General features: G+C 41.6%; 1 protein-coding gene across 4 annotated transcripts in view; it reads right to left on the bottom strand.

Moving 5' to 3' along the window:
* The window catches only part of pvrl2l (PVR cell adhesion molecule related 2 like), a 256,021-nt gene extending 235,525 nt beyond the window's left edge, over window positions 1-20,496 (bottom strand). For all 4 annotated transcript variants that reach the window (XM_029443095.1, XM_029443096.1, XM_029443097.1 and 1 more), the window contains exon 1: window positions 19,968-20,496. In XM_029443095.1, the coding sequence (XP_029298955.1) occupies window positions 19,968-20,055 (88 nt within the window). In that variant the 5' untranslated portion in view covers window positions 20,056-20,496. The remainder of the gene's footprint in view (window positions 1-19,967) is intronic.
* Between the last annotated feature and the right edge of the window lie 554 nt (window positions 20,497-21,050).

Here is a 21,050-nt window from a genome sequence, read left to right as displayed (position 1 = left end):
AAAGCATAAAATGATCGTGGTTCATGAATGAAACAGAGGAGAAAGAGAAAGACAAGACAAACCAGACGAGAGAGAAGGAAGGAGAAGTGTGATGGAGAGGTAGATTGAGACAGTAAGAGAAAAAGAGAGCAGAGACAGAAGAAGAAGAAAAGAACGGAGCTGCAGAAAGACAAGAAAGGGCAGATTGCCAATTTAGCTTTCACCGGTAATCATTCCCACTAAGCCTTTCTTACAGCAGAGCGGGAGAAACATTCTCCCTCCATTTATATTGCTCTCATTTTTCCTTTTATTCTTTCGGCCCGGGTAATTCTCGCCATGTTCGCAGCACCCCACCCCCCCCAACTCCACTCGCCCTGCCAATAAGCTACAGCGACTATATCGAGGTTGCTGGCGTGGTGGTGAATATCAACAACGGCACCGATCAATGGCAGCAAAACACCTACAGACTAACAAGTGTGTGTGTCTTTTTCTGCACACACACACAAGTGGGCGTTCAATACATGTTAAGACATCTGGCAAAATTAAAACTTAGAAGAACAGAGACAAAAAGAAAAGTTCATGATCAATCAATAAATAAACAAGACATATTTACAGATGTATTGCACGCCCTCCAGTCTATGAGTTCACATCCTCCCGAGCCTATGTTGCACGTCGCCCTACTATGTGTTGGTATAACCCAAGTACACAAGCCTTTTAGTTCAGAATGATCCCTAAATGTACCCATCATTTTCAAATAGGCAATGGATCGGGAAAATGAAAGGAGTCGCTCAGAGTTACAAACCCACAGAGAATGATCAACAACTCTGCAGTTGTCCTCAGCTCTACGAGTGTTTTAGCATCTTTCAGCTTATTGTTTTGTCGACTTTAGTGTTTAGATCCACTCTTATGGCTCTCATCAGCGTCATTTACAAATGTAGCAGGCTGCTGTTTTCAGCTGAAAGGATCTGATAAACCAACTGTAAGCCGTTCACCACTAAAAGGTCGGCAGACAGACAAAGATAACAGCCAGTTGCTCAGCAGTTGGTAGAGAACCAAAAACAGAACGAGAGAGTGAATATTGGACTCAGGTTAACCACCCTTAGACATCTAATTTTAGGAAAACTGTCTGAAGTATGAAGAGCACAGCCATATGCATATCATCTGAGTTTATAGTTAATGAATTTGATATGGTTAAACATGAATGGAGCTTAGTTTGAAGTTCTTCATTTCCAATGGTCACCTGTCAGCCTGTCAGCCAATCAGAGGAGAGTATTTTCCATGCTTTGAACAAACCAGAAAAGTTCATTTCAAGATCAGTAATTCTTAGCTGACCTCCAAAATGGACTTCCCATTTGTGAGATTTTGTAGAAAAGGAAAGTGTTTCAAAAGATTGAGAAGAAGACAGGAAGTGCAAAATAAGAGGGGAAATTCAAGTGAGAGCAGGGAGGAAAGCTGATGTGACAAACTGATTGTGTGGAAGAAGGAGGGCATGGAGTCAGAAGAGGACAGGAGATGAAGGCAGTAAGAGAGGAGAAACAGAATGACAGGAGGATGCTTGACAAACAGAGGAGGAGAATACCTGGAAGAGGAGAGCACAGGTGATGAATGGCAAATAAAAGGAGGAGAGGAGGGCAATGATGAGAAGGAAAGGTGAGAGGAAAGGAGAAGAATATCAACAAGAAGGAGGGGAGAAGAGATGCATGCTAAGTAGAAGAGAAAAGACGATGAACGATGAATAGAGGCAATGAGGCAGAGGAGTTAAGGTGAGGAGTGACATGAAGAGGAGGGTGGAGGTGATGAATGGCATTATAAAAGGAGAAAAACAGCAAAGATAAAAAAATAAGCAGAAATTAAAGGACAAAATGAGGAGAAGTGTGCAGAGTTTACGAGGAGTGATTACACTAAACAAGCCTGTGGCATGACAGTTATTTGCGTTTGTGCTGTGTTGCCCATATATGGTAATGGAATGTGTGAACGCAACTTCGGTGGAAACGAGCGTTGATCTGAGGTCATACCGCTACAGTTGGCAGACACCAACACACAAACACACACAAACAGCAGGCCTGCAGCGTCTCAGGCTGGACTGCATGAAAAAAGACACCAACAGAGACACCTTCGGTCAAACCAAGGACAGACAGACAAACTGAAATAAGCAACAGAGCTCACGTGGAGAAATCAAGGACAGAGACGCATACTGATAAACACTTAGAAGCACTAGAAGGTCGGGAGTTCAATACCAGGCTGCCACCATTGTACCCCTGAGCAAGGTACTTAACCCTGAGCTGCTCCAGGGAGACTGTCCCTGTACTTAGTTCAATGTAAGTCGCTCTGGATAAGAGCGTCTGCTAAATGACCTGTAATGCACAAGCACACACACATGAGGCGTCAGCTGCGAGGGTAAATGTGAAGACCTTTTTGATATTTTATTCAGAGCTCTTGAATCAAACTGCAGAGAAAGCACAAGACAATACCCTACATCCTGACCAGCATCCACGACCACATCTTCTAAAAATGAAAAGTGGCCAGGCGGGTTGGGGTGGAAACATAAACCTAAATGTGAAACCTTGGAAGTAAAGCCAACCGAGAACCATTTCAAAACTCAGATTATCTCCCGTCGACACATCTGGAGATGACCCACTTTCGCACAAGAAACACAGTTATGATATCACAGGCATGTAAATACAAGCATGTAGAGTAAGTACTTCCTGTGTATTATGAACAAAGCTAAATCAAACCGCCATACTAGCGTGTGGGCATGTATACACGTGTGTGTCCATGTGTTCACATCTGTTTCTCGTGTGTGTGTGTGTGTGTGTGTGTGTGTGTGTGTGTGTGTGTGTGTGTGTGTGTGTGTGTGTGTGTGTGTGTGTGTGTGTGTGTGTGTGTGTGTTTTGGAGAAAGACTTGATTAATCACCATTCTCATTAATCAAAACTGACTCGTAGCTCTGGCTTTAATCTCACTCCAGTGTGAGCTTTTTTTAATAACACACAATCATTTATTGGATTAGTTACCAGCTGCCGTCTGTCCCTTTCTTGTTTAAATTCTTCCTCTTTGTCCCGCCTCGTTCCAAACGTGGCACCGGGCTAATTCATTTTGGAATGCGAATTAAATTCCGAGTGCTACATCCTTTCATTTTCACCGACCTGTTTGCTCCGAGACAACTGTAGCGGAGTGTGTGTGTGTGTGTGTGTGTGTGTGTTTAAATTTGATCTATTACATTCTGTAATACCGGTCCAGTTTGTATTATGATTGGCCGAGCAAGTCCTGACCAGTCTCATGGAGGTCAAACAATGTGATGGCAAAAAATCTGAAACAATCTCATCTCATTTAATTAGCGATCTGTGGCGACACATGTCAGAAGCTATCACTTGTGCGTGTGTTAAAGTCTGGACAGCACTGTGTCGACACTTGTCTGTATTACGCTGGTGATAAAGATCTGATTAAACCTCATAATTTACCATCTGTGGTCGTATATTGGAAAACAACGCCCTCCCTCGTCGTGTGTGTTACACTAAGCAGATGATATCAGAGGAGGGAGGGCTGACACATCTGTGTGACGATAATCCTTCCACTGGTGGTAGTCCTGCTAATCAACTAAGTAGCCAGCCAGACAAATAAGACAAAGACGAGGAGGAATTCATGTCACTCCTCATTTTGCCCAATAACCAGACATCTGGGGCCGCGTAGCTCTCATGCATTTTTTTTACTTCATTGGAGAGTATGAAGTATCATGAGCCAAAAGATGTCCACTGGCACAGAGGACGACCTGAGATAAAAGTCACAGTCAAACTGCGGTTGTCATAGTTACATGATACGCATCATAAAATCACCACCGGGACGCCACACCTTGAACCGGAGAATAATTACCATTTCTGCTTGATAAAATGACTGTAATGATTCATTGATGATCAAATGTTTGCAGATTTATGTTTTATTTATTATCTATTAACTGTTTCATCTCAAAACTGATTTCTTTCTTTAATTTTTACTCATAATTTGTTTGATTTTAGACAATGCTTTAGTTAGGCAAAGGTCTTGTGCGAACATTGATGCATTGAGAAGTTTCTTCTTTATTATTAAATGAGTTGGCGGTTTTGTTTTGTTTAAATAGAAAAGCATGTTCATATTCTTCAATATCACCATCAAAATGTGGGTATCATATTGGTACCAGTACTGAAAATGATTAAACGATACGCATATGCGTTTATTTTTTTGGTGCAAATGTTAAGCATTCAGTCTTACTGCTGCAGCGCACGACTTTATTCGCAGGTACACAGGCAATGATTTTGTCAGCAGTCGGCTATGTTGCTCTGTCTCACTGTCATCCAAAAATCTGCACAAATATAGAATGACGATCCCCAGCATGCATGCAAACTCATATAGTGACATACGCAAGTTAACGTGCATGTTGAGATACACAGACATACTGCTAACACTCACACCTTCCTGTCAGCAGAGAGAAAACAGACAGGAACTGAGAGAGATGAGGTTGAGAAGGACTTTATAAAAAAACAGCTTTCATCCGTTTTCTGCAAGAAGAGACTGGAGAGCTGTCAGGGGGCCGCCATTGAGTGGTGAACTGAAAGTGACTGTGTGTGTGTGTGTGTGTGTGTGTGTGCGTGCGTGCGTGCGTGCGTGCGTGCGTGCGTGCGTGTGTGTGTGTGTGTATCAGGGCGCTCAACTGACAGCACAGGGGATCACTGTGTGCAAGGGTGTGTGTGAAGGAAAATCCACATGTATGACCGCTTTCCATCAGCATCACTAAACGCACTGGCGGTCACACTCTTGAGAATAAAACATGAGCGGAAGGAGAGCGAGAATAAGGTGAGGAGGAGAGGACCCTTACGCTCCTCTCTTCAACACATTTAAATCCTCGCTCGCTCCCGTCATCTCAGGAAGAAAGGGGCCAGTGCACTGACACTCGGCACGAGAGTGCGAGTTGTCACAGCGCACTAACGTCAGCATTCCAGTTATAGCAGAAGAAGAAAAAAAAGAATCAAGAATAGCAGCAACAGGATGACATTTTAGCCGGACCTGTCAAGTCAAACAGAGTGAACCCAGAGCCAAGAACTGCGAGCAAACGGCTCTCCCTCTGCGCCGCCTGGCTGCATCCAGAGCCACACACATACTGTGCTAATTGGCATTTAACCCATCGTGCCCGTTGCATATTTAGTTCTAACAAGCAATTACATAATGCGCACTATCATCTCAAACCAACTGAGTTGTAATGAAGCAATGATTAGCTGATGTGATTGCCTTCTGTACAAGCCAGTTCAATCAGACAGGATCAACTGGAAAGTTTAAATCCTTTGCTTTTTACGCTTTCTCAAGAAAATGCTGAAATTCCTAATGAATGGTTTATCACTGCACGACTCACATCTCTAAAATCTTAATGTTTTGTATGCAAAAGTATTGCATTACTACCAACAAATCACATTTTATCATCATAGCGATTACTTTGTAAGACGATCACCTTGTGCCAGCTAAGTATAGTTCAACGTGCTAAGTACTACCTGTGCTACTCTATGGCGCTTCGTGTTTAAACAAAACAGACACATAATGTTCATAATGATCTTCATTCTGCTTGGAAGGACACAAAGACAATCCCACTGCTGCAATGTTGGAGCAGAATTTAGGACTCGAGCCACAGTACACAATCCTGTGTAAACCAAATCTCCCATGGTGCATGGTGGGAATGTGACAACAACTGAAGACTGAGGAAGAAGACGTATGTAAATTCAGAGGACCCTGCTTGTAGCTAAGCGTACTTCAGTCCATTACATTCAAATCTACTCACCATTTTTTAAAGTGTAGTATCTTATTAGCACTCTTGCTTTCTTTTAGAGACATTACATTTGCATGAGATAATAAACCTGAAGGAAGCCCCCCCCCCCCCCCCCTTCTTCCTTGAGTTGGCTGCAGAAAGCATTGGATTCACAAGCTCTGTTGTCAAGAAAAAGCTCAATGAAACCCAAAGGACAAGCACACAATTTCTGAGCAGTCCCTGCTTATTACTGCAGGTGACGGGTACAAAACATAATGACTAAAGGTTTACTGTGATGCCAGAGCCATCTCTGGCCTGTTTCAATCATCTGCAACGAATGGATAACATGAATAGAGACTAATGGCTGCTGGGAAGATATGAAATTAATTTAAAAATGCATGACAAGCCTTAGAACGTCCATAAAACATTAGAGTGGTTTTGATACCAATACCAGTATCAGAAAGCCTCCGATACAGCCTAAGAAGCTCGATCGTGTATCCGCGAGCACGTGAGTCTATGCACCGATAATTCACATCGTGACCATCATATCTTCAGCTACACAGGAACAACAACTACATGCGTCACTCGCCGTCTCATCTGTACTGAAATAAGCACGATGGATCACTCGTTAGCTTCTTCCAACATCAGCTCCAGAAAAAACGATCGCTACGTCCGACATTAACGATGAGAGTAGCTAACGAGTGAGCATCGCGCTTTCTTCTCATCTTTTTATCAAATCTTTCTATTAAAGACTAACTAGATTTATTTATTTAAGTTAGATGATGATAATAAAGAGTTGTATCACTCTCTGTAAGTATTTGTTCATGTTTTACAAAGGTTTAACCTGAGCCAGACTATACAGCAAGGATGGCAATCATATCACATCCCTACAGGGTTAGCAGCATGCAGCCGATACGCAAGTTCATGTATCGAAATTGGAACATTTCTTTAAAACATGCAGAACAACCAGTGTGGTCCCCAAACTCATCACTTGATCATTTTAATAATCTTCATACATTTTACTGTCAAATGAGATATCTCATTATAAAAAGTTAATTCAGAAGCACACAAATATATGTCTTCGGTTGCTTGGAATGGTGTCAGTGTCTGAATAAAGACATCTGGAGAGAAGTGTGGTGATTCACTTGACGGCTGGAGTCATCACTCAATTACTTTGGCCGTTTGTTGACTTTGTTTATTTAAGCACAGCTTAAGCTTTAGCTCTGTGACTATCATCCTATTTATTGCCTTTCCTCAGTTCCATATTCCGCCGCTTTGGCCATAGTTTCAGACTGTTGATGGCTATGAGGTACGAGTGATGTTCCAAACCTGCTCATTAACACGCTCTCCCTCAAACTGCCTTTCATATCCAAAAATGTCTGATTCAATTCCAAACCTATTCAACTTTTCAGTTCAGACGCAGTCACTTTGTACATTAGCAGAGAAGAGGACAGACATGAAAGAGCAGCACACATCTCATTAGCACCCTTTTCTCTCCATCCAGCCAGCTCATCGGGCAGCCAGCCTGCCACACATCAGGATGCTTGCGTGGTGGAAACCAGAATAGTAGCATTTCACTTCCACTCTGAGATGCATCCTGGGGATTAAGAAATCATCCTCACATTTTGAAAAGCTCAACGCCTGGAAATAAACTCTGGGATGCGGGGGCGGATAGGTCAGAGGCCTATGCACATAAGTTGTTTTCTATTTCACAATCCTAGCGCCTTAGTTAATGGAGTTTTTTGAGGTAAGCACAAACACCAGGGGGAAAGAGGGGGGCGTGCTGCTGGCTCAGTGAAATTCCCCTTACTGTGGGACATCTTTAAATGACGTGATGTGGTATTATTGGCAACAGGGGTAACTTTCCAGGAATAATGCAACAACATTTTTACAGTTTGGGCCTTTTTGTCCACATCCAAACACCGTTTTAGGTTACTGAAAGCAGAGCTTCTGTAAAACTACGGCAAACAGAGTTTGTGGCTTGTTATGTCAATGTGTGCAATCTATGAGGCGTCACTAACGATGAGGCGACATAAATGCATCCATGAACGGTGGACGTGGCCAAATAACCTTTTTACATGTTTACACATAAATGTACAGTTACTCTTCCACTACAGACACGGACCCCGCCTTCCTAAGTCACCAGTGTGTGTGTGTGTGTGTGTGTGTGTGTGTGTGTGTGTGTGTGTGTGTGTGTGTGTGTGTGTGTGTGTGTGTGTGTGTGTGTGCCCACCGTCTTTCACAGCGCTTCAGATTGTATTTAGCGTTATCATCTGGAACGAGATGTTTTCTGATATGGAAAGGATTTTTTTTTTTTTTTTTTTTTTTTTTTTAAACAAGAGGATAAAACCCTGTTTATTCAAAAATAACTGTGTGGTATAGGCCATAGTTTAGCAGAATATGCCAGAACAATACAGTTCAATACAATACAAAATCTGATGCCTGGAGGTAATAAATAGATTTAAAAAAAGAGAGACCTCATTACGCATGCTTTCTTTTATCAAATTCAAATTATATATTTCTATTGAATAAACTCATTTGAATTGCCTACAAGGTGATGCTTGTTGCTCAATTATTAATAAAGTCATTTCAATTTGTTGGAGGGTGTGTATTACTTTCGGGTCACACGTCAGCCCAGTTCCTAAAACGTTGAACTGGAATGCAGCTGAAATACAGCCTCTCATCTGTTGGATAAGTAATATATATAATTAAACTCTGAGCTTCAATTTAAAGAGTTAGAAGACAATATATTGACTTTATTTTGATATCTGTAAATAGGATAATCCACTCAGACTGCAAAGTCAAGACGCCCCCTGACGCCAACTTCACAGCTCATTATGGATTTAGATATCTCTTATTTAAAGAGGTACCCCGTAGACTTTTTGCCCACCAGTAGCGCAGCAGCAATGTTTGGGCGCTCGTTTTGATCGTCTCGTGCACAAAGACAGATGACAGTCGGCTGCAGTAACGTGCAGTAATGTAAAAGAAGTGAAGAAGATGACTGCAAGCTAGGCATGGATGTCAACTTTACATCTAAAGTATTCAAGACAAATGTTTTATGAGGAAGGAAATTCATTCAACATGTTTGTCAGACCTCAAGGACGCACACAACCAACAAGTACACTGCACATGGCACCCTTAACGAGTTTAACGTTTGTTTGTTTGTGTTGCTACGCTACTACTAAACTGTTCTAAAAAAGTACAGCAGGTAGAACGTGATATGCCAAAACATTTGAAATATTCATGATTTTTACTTTTTATATTCCAATTTCAAGCCCTTTGTTAGACACAGGGTGCACCCTCGGGACATGTTTAGGGTGTGCGCTGCCTCTCACTCGGTGCATGCTGGGATAGGCTCCAGCCCCCGCAGCCCTGAACAGGATAAGCGGTTTAGAAAATGGATGGATATTCCAATTTCAATGTGGCAAGCCGATTAGCAGATTATTGCCATAATTGGCCATCTTATAAAAAGCCGGCTACAGTGTGATTCATTGTGCCCAAACTCATTTTGTATTATTTGTCAACCATAGCTTTAATCTGAGAACCGCGTTCTTTAGTTCAAGCCATTTAGTTATTGTTCTTCCATAATGAGGTAGGTTTTTCTGCACTGGTACATGCCATGCAAGTAAGTCCTTAAATCAGGGAGGAGAAAACATTCGGGAAGTGACTGTAAATAAGATGCAGGTTAACGTCTGGGTCTGTTGTGACCACAGCGTTACAGAGACCTGGCTCCATCGTGGCATCCCGGATCAAGCTGTCGCACTTGACGGGCAGACTGCAGAGCCGAAGCGGACGCTGTGTTTACATCAGTGGTGATTTACGCGGGCCATTCCTTGACAATTTAAACTGAAAAGGCCAGTAAAACATAATCTTTTCAAGAATTTCCTCCCAGGGGTGGAGCAAAAGTGCAGCTGCAGTTCACGAGTGTGGTGGCAGGACAGTAAATGAATTTCTGAGCCACTAAAGAGAACTTTATGTCATTAATGATTTCTTGGTTTTTGACATGCGAGCTATTTAATCCCACTTGGCTTTGATCCATTTCCAATATTTATGTGTGAGAAGAGTACAAGGAAAGGGAAGAGAAGAGAAAGAGAGAAGCTTAAAGGGAATAGATGTCATAGATAAGGGGGAAGAAAAGATGGTTTGGTTTGAGCAGGCAGTTGTAGCAGAGTGTGCGTGCATGTTTGTGTGTGTGTAGATCTTTCTTTGTCTGTCTCAGCAACCACATCCTCAGCCATCGCACAGTCCACAGTGGCTTTCTCACTTCAGCTCACAGAGGGAGGCTGTCACAAGCACATGCGCACACAGTGCAATGGTACGTGTATCAGTACTCCCTTTTCTTTTCTCCGTGTAATGCTAAATGATTTCAATTATTATTGTGAAATGACTTATTGCTCTACTGTGACTAATTTCCAGACTCTGTGTTTGTTCTGCTTTTCTTTGTTGATTAAACATATTCAGACTTTTTGTGTCAACATTTGCACGGACTCATCTGACACATTTACCCTGGACATCATGGTGCCAACGACAAACAGCAGTGACAGATGTTCGGTGGTGGCTATTTACAAGCCGTAGCCTCACTAATCTGTTTTGCACTTTCATTTGGTTTAATTGAAGAGGACTTGGACTGGATTCTCTATTACAAAACAAGAAACAGCCAAAGATATGTCTGGCTGATTGACAGGTAGGTAGTACGCATGAAAAGCAGCAGGGAGGAGAAATAATGAAGTGAGCTGCGAGAAGAAGGCCCACAGGACCTATAGAAAAGCAGCAGGCAATATCTCAAGCCATTTGACAATGATACACTGCTAAAGAAGAAAATAGAAAATCCTGCCTTTGAATGGATTCTGTAATTCTATCACGCAAATGAAAAAGTCCATCGGTGGGTGCCAAAAGACCGGATGTCGGAAATATTGAATAGTCATGTCAAGAGAACATCAACCTTTTGTGTAAAAAGAAAAAGAAACTTCATTTTGGATTCACAGGAGAAAATCTACTCCATGATGTGTGGGAATAGAGAAGTGACCTCCAGCTTTAGATTAGAGACGGCAGGCTCAGGAGTTAAGGGAGGTTTATTTAGTGGGGTGGCGTCGTGTCAAGACGGAGAAAGGGAAAAAAGACAAAGCATTGTGCTGCAGCTGTCACACTGAATCTCTCAATCACCAGCTGAATTAGTGAAGGATACGGAGGCAATTAATCAGGTTCAACAGCGGCGGGCAGGAAGAGGCGAGGGAGGGGGAACAACCTGTCCGTACATCTGTGTTTGTGTACTGTTTGGGTGTGAGCTGACGATTGTAGGTAAATTAGGAAAGAATGATTAGAATATTGCAATGTTGTCTAAAAAAGTAGGTTCCCCACCTACACATAACACCATAACACTTCATTGTTCCCCATGCACATAACTGATTTGGGGTTTAGTATCTTGCTGAAATACTCTGACTTGTGAACAGGAGAACCTTATCCACTCCTCTCTTACCACTAAGGTAAGGATGAAATTGGATCCAAAATGGTTTAGAGATATTGCCCTTTTATTACACGCATACTTGTCAAAACTGGGTGCCTACATTACCCACAACGCACCAGCAAATGTTTGGTTGGAGATTTGGTTGCGTTATGCTAGCAGCTGCTAATGTAGCCTCAAGCAGCGATGAGGAGCGGGCTACAGAGCTCACTTCTCTCCAACTCCACACCATCAGAGTTTTTTTATCTTCAAACTTGTAGTTTTCAGCGCCGACTGACATTCATTTCTCTGGAGCCACAAGAGGCTTTATGTAACTTTGTTCACATACCACAGACCTTGATGTGTAAAATCTGTTGAGTTCAAGCCATGAAGATAGTTTTGACTTCATTTGTCCAAGTCTTGAGACATCTATCTCTGGGACAACATTCCAGTAACGTAACAGCCTCAATAATGTCCATAGCTTGGCTTGTGGATTATAGCAACAAGGTAATACAAGTAATGCAGTAATACAGAGTTGAAATACTTTTCTTCATTTGGGCACATACTTCAAGAAGTCTTCCATTTCAATGATGTCATAAGTATATTGGCTGCCATTCATTCTTCTACAGTAAAACAAACAAAGTTTGTTGTGTCAATGTTATTTTAATTCACGCGTTGTTTGAATCTGCCGAGTCGAGTGTTTTCATATCCGTCAAAACATTTGGTGGACCAGAGAATATATCGATGTCTGAGACTAAAGGCAGAAACCCATGTCCCGTTGTTAATATATAATGTAGACACGATTTTCTCACCAGTCTGTTTCCTGTCAGTCACCTGACACCCGCAGGAAGACATAAAAGTCAACACCATGAAAAAGGTTCCTGGATAACATGCAGCCTGACAAACCTAATTGTCACATCCATGTGTCTTTTCTGGGGTTTTTTTTACCAGTTGCTGCTTTGTTTGCCAAGACAGCCATTGATTTCAAGCCAGATTTTTTTTAAATAACAGCAGAGCTTGCATGTATAAAAATGACAAAGAATGATCTAATTACACATGGCAAGCATTGCAGAATGATTGGTGGAAACGTACATTCGACAGAGGCGGTAGTAAATGGACTGTAACTCTAAATGACACCGGTATTCTCTTCTAATGTGTGTGTGACTCGCATAGAAATGTGCTGCGATGTGAACAGTAGTCGCTTGTGAACGGGGTAAAGAGGAGCGATGTTAGCTGGCATTATGCAAATGAGAAACAACACTGTCAGAGCGGACGCGGTCGATCAAGTCGATTGCCATCGACACTCACGTGCACACGTGCGTGCACTCGGAGGTGAGGCAGTCCATTTAGACGATGAAATTGAAGCAGCCAAGGACGCTAACGGAGGTGAGAGAAGAGCCAGGCTGTTGGCCGTGCGCACAAATCCTTGTCTTTACCCCAGTTTCATTTGAACATTTCATCAATACAGACAGAGCCCCCCCCCCCCTCCTGCTGACCTCCACAACTTGTTGCTAACAGTGTACAGGCTTCACAGAGCAGGACAGTTATTTATGGACGGGGCAGCAGAGATAAATCGATGCTCTCTCTATTTCCAAATCCATTTGCATTACTTTAGCAAGGTGTTGAGTTTCTTCATTCACTCCAAGAAGATATTACATTACTCCACTGTCCATGCTTTGTAGCTTTTTGCTAGGTTATGAAATTCAGATAATGTAGGAGCTGGTATGTATGTTGGTGGGTCAAATAAAAAGGCCAATAAGCTGTCGGGGAAAAAGTTAAACCCTACTATAAATAACTTATTTCCTTGCATGGCTATAAGTATCGGCTGCTAAAGGTTTGTAAAGAAAATGGGTCTAGGGATCGTAATACGGGCACAGTTTGAAGACAATTGACAATGGCTTGGCCTTCCTAGTGCTAGCACTTGAACCAGGGCAGGAGATTTACTTTTTCTTTTGTTTTTTTATCTCACTGGCTTCTGTGACCTAACATCCCCAGCCATGAAAAGGTTTCACTTTCAAACTAATCACCTGAACCAGAGGAGGATGTGACCGGTTCGGAAACAACCAAACGTCCAAAAATGATGACGGCTGATATTTTGTTCAGAGCAGGAAACAGTTACCGGTACATGGGTAAAGCAGGGACTTCCCCTGCTCTAAAGCGAGGCAAGTGACCTACTGAACATTTTATTTCCTGGGACTGTGAGGCCCCACCTGAATATAATAAGCACCAGCTATGACTTAGAAAACTCTTATAACTCAAAAATGTAAAACAGATTTGACTAATTTGGTGTTAAAATGCTTTGATTGAAATAACCAGGCTCTGTTAATGAGGTAAATAAAGACCTTCCATCTCATCTGTTACACACATAGCATTAAAAATACATCCTTTTCACAGCATGGTACTTACAAATGTACAGTGAAATACAAGAAAAAAGAAACACCTTTATGTAATGTAATACAACAGCACTCCATTAAATCCATCCCTTTTATCACAGCGATCATTTTCAGTTGTTGTTGATTTTTAATGTCTTTGCAGAGGCTGTACGTCGTGGCGGTGTTCAATTCTGTTACATTGAACTATATGTCTAATATTATGTTCATTGTAGGTTAAATATTACAAACACAAATGTTAAAAATGTATGTAATTGTGTTGATTATACAAGACCTTACCACAGCCTAAAATGAGAAGTGCTGTGACTGCTTCCTGTCAGTGATGCCAATGATACTTGTGTGATTGTCACTGCAGTTAAGTCTCTTTAAAAAAAGTTGTATTACGGTCAAATGTTAGTAAATGCAACATAGATTTTAAGTAAATTCCCTCTGCAGAAAGAAAACCCAGGCTAAAGGCTCCATAATGATACCAAACAATGTAACCGTGAACATTAATTGCACACATGGGTACAAACAGGAAATGTCACATCACAGCTGCACTCGCACAGGCAGTGAGAGCAATTTCCGCTTTGTCACCAGCAAAATATATGTGGAGATGAAACAGTGACTGAGCAGGAGGAGAGGATGGATGCCGCTCGCTGTGGTCTGTGGAACAGGCGAGCTCAGGACACACTGGGAGACAGAGGAGGGGCGCTTGTATAAACATTTTCACACTTTTGAAATCCTCTCCCTCCCGCTCTCTTACCCCCACTCGCTCCCCCTCTCTCTAAACAATGAGGCCGAGAAGAACTAAGAGCAGTGGAGTGGACGGAGGGAGGGAGGAAGAGAGAGGAGGGAGGGGAGTGTACAGGCACCATTTTTAATTCCACCAAAAGCTGCTCCAACAAAAGGACCCTCACTCGGGAGCCGCCGCGGAGCAGCAACCAGGCCGGCCGGCTGAAAATAGGGTCGTGAGCAAAAGAATGAGAGTGAAAGAGTGGGCGAGATAATAAGGGGGAGAAAGAATGGCTGAATAAAGAAGGGGAAAATGACTGAGCAGTGTATAAAAAGGCTGGATGCAAGTTGTCTTTACGCTGCATGGCGGTAAAAGTCTAGAGAGGGAGGCCACATTGATCATGTGTGTGTGTGTGAGAGGGAGTTAGCTTGTGTGTGCAGTTGTGAGTGATCTGCAAAGGCATTCAGTGACCGCTGACTGGACCCTGAGAAGTTGAAAGCAGGACCATCCTTGGATCGGCTCCATTGTGATTCATGGCCCCGTTCCTGTTGCTACACTCTGTAATCCCTCTCCACAATGACACCTGTTGCAGTAGAATCACTAAGGAATGTCAAGGTGTTAGCCATGATATGGTTTATTTCTCGAAATGTGATCTGGAATTTGCTTAGTAACCGGTTTCCTCAAGAGTGGAATGAAAAAAGAAAAGAGAAACGCTGACCCAGTGCTTGCTGGTTCTTGGCAGGCAGAGTGATGAATCAAAAGCTGCTTCCTGGACTCTCAGAAAGTCGGACTGATGCCGCTTCTTACAGCAACCCCGGAGTCTAGCCTCTTGCTCCTAATTACACCTAGCTTCTTTAAAAAAAAGGTCCACACAAAGACATACACACATGGCTGCACAACAAAGGGAGGTGGAATTGTCTCATCCACAAAGCCGTTTCCATGACAACCTCTTCCAAATCTCCGAGAGCGCCCTACCAGGCCGACTTCTACCTCTGTCCAAAAGCGCTGAGATGGGGAATTTTGAAAGAAGAGCATCAACGCTGCTTCTTTGATTGTACAAAAAAAGAAAGATCATCAAGCAAACATCCTTACGCAAGACCCTGTAATCCATCGTTCATCAGCCCGCAACGTCATTAACGTTTGAAACCAGAGGCCGAACAAACAAACAAATCCCAGCAAACAATGTGACGCAACACCATGTTCAAGTCTGTCCATGAACCCGGGAAAAGATAGTCATTCAGGGGAAGAGTTAGCCGGACTTGATATTGTGCTTTTCTGGGTGAGAATCACCACCACACACGGCAGCCCAGACAATGACAAACAGCTCCCGGCATTACCATGCACTGTGTGCTGGTGCGAGTCATTAAAAAGCTGATGATTATCAGCCCATGCCTCACCAGGAAGAGCGTTGACATTTAAGTGTGGGCCCCTGAAACTGCAGGTCATTTCTGGTCCCCCACAGGACAGCAGTTAGTATATATATACTATACTATATATATATATATATATATATATATACATACACTATACTATAATATTATATATAATATATATATATATATATATATATATATATATATATATATATACACATAATACTATACTATACATATATATATATATAAGATATACACTATACATACTATATATATATATACTATATATATATTATATATATATATATATAATATATAGTGTATATATATATACTATATATATATATATACTATAATATATAATATAATTAGATATATATATATATATCTATACACACTATATATATATATACACACTATATATATATATATATATATATACATATATATATTATATATATATATATACATACTATATATACTATATATATATATACTATATATATATATATATATATATATATATATATATATATATATATACACACACACTATATATATATATATATATATATATATATACACACACACTATATATATATATATATATATATATATATATATATATATATATACACACACTATATATATATATATAATATACACACTATATATATATATATATATAATATATATATATATATATATATATATATATATATATATATATATATATGGCAGATTAAGAGGCTTAATCATGATTTAGTTAAATAAGCATCATCCCAGTCAGCATGAATGACTAATTGTAGCCTTGCTTTCTCTTATCTGATTGCAGTTTAGTTTGTTGTATTGTGTTTGACGGTGACTTTTATTTCACGTCTTCACTCTTTGGGGAGACGTCTTATAAATACAGTTTGAAAGGTTCCTTACAGACAAGCCCACGAGCAAACAAATTAAAAGTTGTATGCTTAAACATATCATTAAGCCATTTCATATCATTGCGAGGCACCCAGCTGCTTAACACGGTCATTGACATTTCAACCCAGCAATGATACCTATGAACGGCTCTTAAGGCAACAATGACAACCCCTCCCTCAGCCCTCTCCACACACACAAGATCCCTTCTCCTGAGGCACACTCCTTGACATTTAGGCTTCCTGCCATCCACCACAATGGGCTGGGACCTCTGCGCTGCAGGCAGTTATTTTAAAGATGGTGGAGTTGACTGCGGCTGGGTCAAAATAAGATTTATGCAAAGTGAGAAAAAATCTGAATAGTAAACTGAGAATTATTATTATTTTTTATTTTTTTTAAGTAACCTTTGCTTTTGAAATAATGGGAGATTTCGAGCCTATCGGGCTTCTTCTAATTAATAATCAACTAAAACATCCTGCCAAGAGAAGAATTGTAATAATTGTGCTCCTGCCTCGAAGGCCAAAAGCACACAACTGGTTGCACTGGGCAGCCCACAGATGAATGTCTTAAACTGTATGTTTGTTTTTACACATGCTTTATAACTCCAGCAGTAAAATTCGACATTTCTCTGGAATATTAATTGAAAATGCAGTAGAGGATATTTTATTACTACTAATACAGGTGGTTGTTTAGCGTTTCATGCTTCCAAGGCTTCTTCATCACAACCTTCTTCTGCACTGCTTCCCAGATGGTAAAGAAACCCAACACAGATCTATATGGTAGCTGCAGCACTGGCTACATAAATATGCAAACAACAAACAGAAACATGGTTCAATGATGAGTCATTAATAAGAGCTCTCGATAATCAGGCTGCACTGCTCTGAGGACGATAATCATCGTCCGCCTGCTCTCCAAGTGATAAGCTAATCAGCCCTTCGTCTCCACCGAGCCGTCGAGGAGACTCATCATCGTTGACATTTCAGCACAGAATCGGGCCTGTAGAGACGAGTGCAGGAGGGGGAGGTGAAGAGGGGGACACCTGAAGTGACTTAATTATCATTGCTGTGGAATGGTATCCTCTCGACTCTACTTTGTCTGTTTTACTGAAGGTTAACGTTGTTCTTGTAACATCCTGGTTTAGCTTTTACTGCTGCCGTTGCCCTTTTTCAGAGCACTCGTTTATTTTTCCGCATTATCTAAAAAAAAAAAACACAGAGATCATGCATCTGCAAACACAACCTGGCATTGTACTGTTTCCTCAAAAAATAAAAAAGATTTGGTATGCTGGGACAATCAAGCTTATACTTTTGCATTTCTGTGTCAGTAACTCACAGGCTGAGCAGCTGAAATGTGAGTGCTGAGCTTTTTCCACCGAGAAGACAGTTGTGTTGTTGCACTTTCAGATTAATTCATAACCTGTGGGGATACAGTCATGACAATCTGACAGCTTTTTAACAATACAAGCCTGATGTAGCAGAGTCTCGGCTGAGTATCTGTCATCCTCACACCAACCAAACCTGCGTTGCATGGCTCTCTAGCACCGCAGTTCAAATATGCACGCGGAGAAAGAATGTTGTTACAAAGCAAATTCCAATCAAGGTTCAATCTTCCTCCTGCCTTGTACACTTAGTCAATATCACAGTTCACATTTTCACCTATTATGCAACAGATGCTACGGCGAAATGCGAACCACGGGCTCTGCAGCTCTCGGCCTTGAAATAACTTGCCCTCCATTTGCTTTGATCTCAGACACAAGTCTCCAAGGCGTGTCAACGCACAACACGACACATCTCCCAGCTCCATAATGACCCGTCTTCTTTTTCCTTGGAGAAAGTGTGGGGACTAGCTTGTCAGATTGTTAATGCCGATCATGGTTTCCTGACTGTCTGCTGTTGTGAATTGTGTAGCTGGTCCCAGTTTGGGGGAAAAAACAACAACTTTTGTTTGCGTTTGGAGATCGAGCATGTCTGTGTTACTCAGCAGTGCTCCTTTGTGATGCTCTTGTCACTTGTGGTTATATCTCTGTAATGTTCTTATCGGGACATAAAGTGTTGCTTTATGGCACTCATTGGAACGTTTATTGATTCCCATCTTTTGTTTATGGTGCGATATCTCCTCAATGTTCCTGTCTGCATTAGTGCGGTCAGAGTACGCTTATTTATGATAATGTATTGAGTATCAATAGCACTGAAACCTTTTAAACTCTGTTATTTAAAATCACAACAGCCTTACTATACCTGCCCTACAGTGCTGCAACAGCGATGTTGTGTTGCTCAAAATAAGTAATCTGGCATAAATGTTGGAATTCTTTTCATCTCTTAACACATTATAATATTCATACGGTGTCTTGCATTGTGCTTGCATCACTTAGTTGATGGCAAGTTGTTGTTTTTTTACCATTTGTTTCAGAATTTAAGTTTAAAATGATAGCTGCATGTGAGTATTTAGTGATGTTTATTTATACAGCTCTAATGTTGAGTAGTCCCATTGTATCAATGCCATTGCTGAAATCTATGATGGTGACCACTTTAAAACCACCTTCACATTCGTTTAACAGCTCAAATCTCTTTATGTTGATGTTAATAGTTTGAGTATGAAGAAATATATATAATACAAATAAATGTTAAGGAATATCTGAATATTAAAATTGCGTTTAGTCTCTTAGATCAGATATACTTCGGGCTCTATAAATGTGTCCTGATTTATGGTTTCTCCCTTTAAAAACAGTCTATATGTGCATACTGTAGATATTGCTGTAGTGGGTATTCATTAAGGGCTCTCAACACTCAAGAAGGGCTGAAGGGCCAAACTGAAGAGCAGGGGCCGAGTATTTCTCATTTCCTCCCATCACCACCCTGTTGCGCGGCACAGCGAGGACACATTAATGCCTTTATTCTAATGGTTAGTAATCAGACCTGCGCTTGTGAGTTCGCCCCTTTCCCGGCAACACTTTCCAACAGGTAAACACAGATTACAGGTCAGCCGTGTTGGAAGGGTTTGTAGAGGCTCAGAGGGGATTAGGTTTCCCGAACAGTCACCTGCCGTCTGAAGCTGCGAGGAATTAGGACAAAAAAAAAAAAAAAAAACACACAAACGCAGGCGGAGCCACACCTCGCGCATCATGGCGTGCTGAAACTCCACACACGGATCCGGCATTGTGCTTCGACAATAAACTTTTACGACACGGTCTCACAGTCCACCAAAACATCAGACAGGAGAGGGGACGGAGACGTGACACAGTGAAACATGCAGCAGTGGCAGGACACGGGGCGGCGCACCTGGAAGTGCTGCCACTCATTCGGGGCGCACAGCGCAGGGAGAGGAGGGAAACTCAAGAGGCTTCGGTGCTTATTTAAACACAGCTCGGGGTTTGTTTCTGCTCTTACCTTGGGATGCGAGGAGGATCGCTGTCGCCACCAGCCAAGTGTTTCTCACCAGAGAGACCGGGCAGCGTGCTGCGTAATCTCTCGCCATTCTTCTAAACAGGAGACAAGGTGAACGTAAATATCCACAACAGCGCTGTGTGGGGCAGCCGGGCTCCGAATTATTCCTTCCCCGATCAGCCAAGAAACTTCTGAGTTCAGTTCACACCGCCTGGGTTGAAATCAAGTCAAGTTGCGGTTTCTCTTTCCCCCGTTCTCTGTATGCCCGTCCTCTCTCTCTCTTCAACCTGGACCGTGTTTAGTTTCGGTATCCCTTCTGTTAGTGACAGATAGAAGGGGCCGGCCGCAGTGCGCACAGGTAGCCCGCTGCTGCTGCTGCTGCTCTGTGTGTGATGGTGCCACGGCGAGAGGAGCGAAAGTGTGGACGGAGTGTGTGAGAGTCGCTGGAGCTCCGTGTGTCTGGTGCGGAGAGCTGAGTGGGGAATATCAGTGATGTCAGCAGAGCGTCACCAAGAGGACTTCAGCCGTAATACTGAACCCTCGCAGCAGCACAGCCCGACGCAGGCTCATTGAGAGGGAGATAAACACAACCCTGTGCTGGACCTGGGTGTGTGTGTGTGTGTGTGTGCTGCTGGCACCTGCCGCTCGTGTGTGTGTATTCGTGTAACATTTTTTTAAAAATCAGTATCATTCAATGATATGATACATATATAGTACATTTATTTAAGTACTGTACTTGAGTACATTTCGAGGTATTTATACTTCACTTGAATATTTCCTTTATAGTCCCACTACACTACATTTCAAAGGGACACTTTTTACTCCATTTATTTTACAGTTATTGGTTACTTTGCAGATTTTACACACATCATATATCATGAGTAACAGGAAGTACTCAGATCTTTAAGTAAAGTAGCAATACACAGTGTAGAAATACTATGTTACAAGTAAATGTTCTTCATTCAAAATACTGAAGGATGTAATACTAATAAGTAAAAGTACATAAGTATTAGCATCAAAAGACAGTCAAAGTAAAATAGGTACAAATACTAATTATGCAGAATATCCCATTTCACAATAATTAAT

Source organism: Cottoperca gobio, chromosome 11 (assembly GCF_900634415.1).
Source record: "Cottoperca gobio chromosome 11, fCotGob3.1, whole genome shotgun sequence".
NCBI classification, from domain to species: domain Eukaryota; kingdom Metazoa; phylum Chordata; class Actinopteri; order Perciformes; family Bovichtidae; genus Cottoperca; species Cottoperca gobio.
This window is presented reverse-complemented; position numbering and strand designations above follow the sequence as displayed.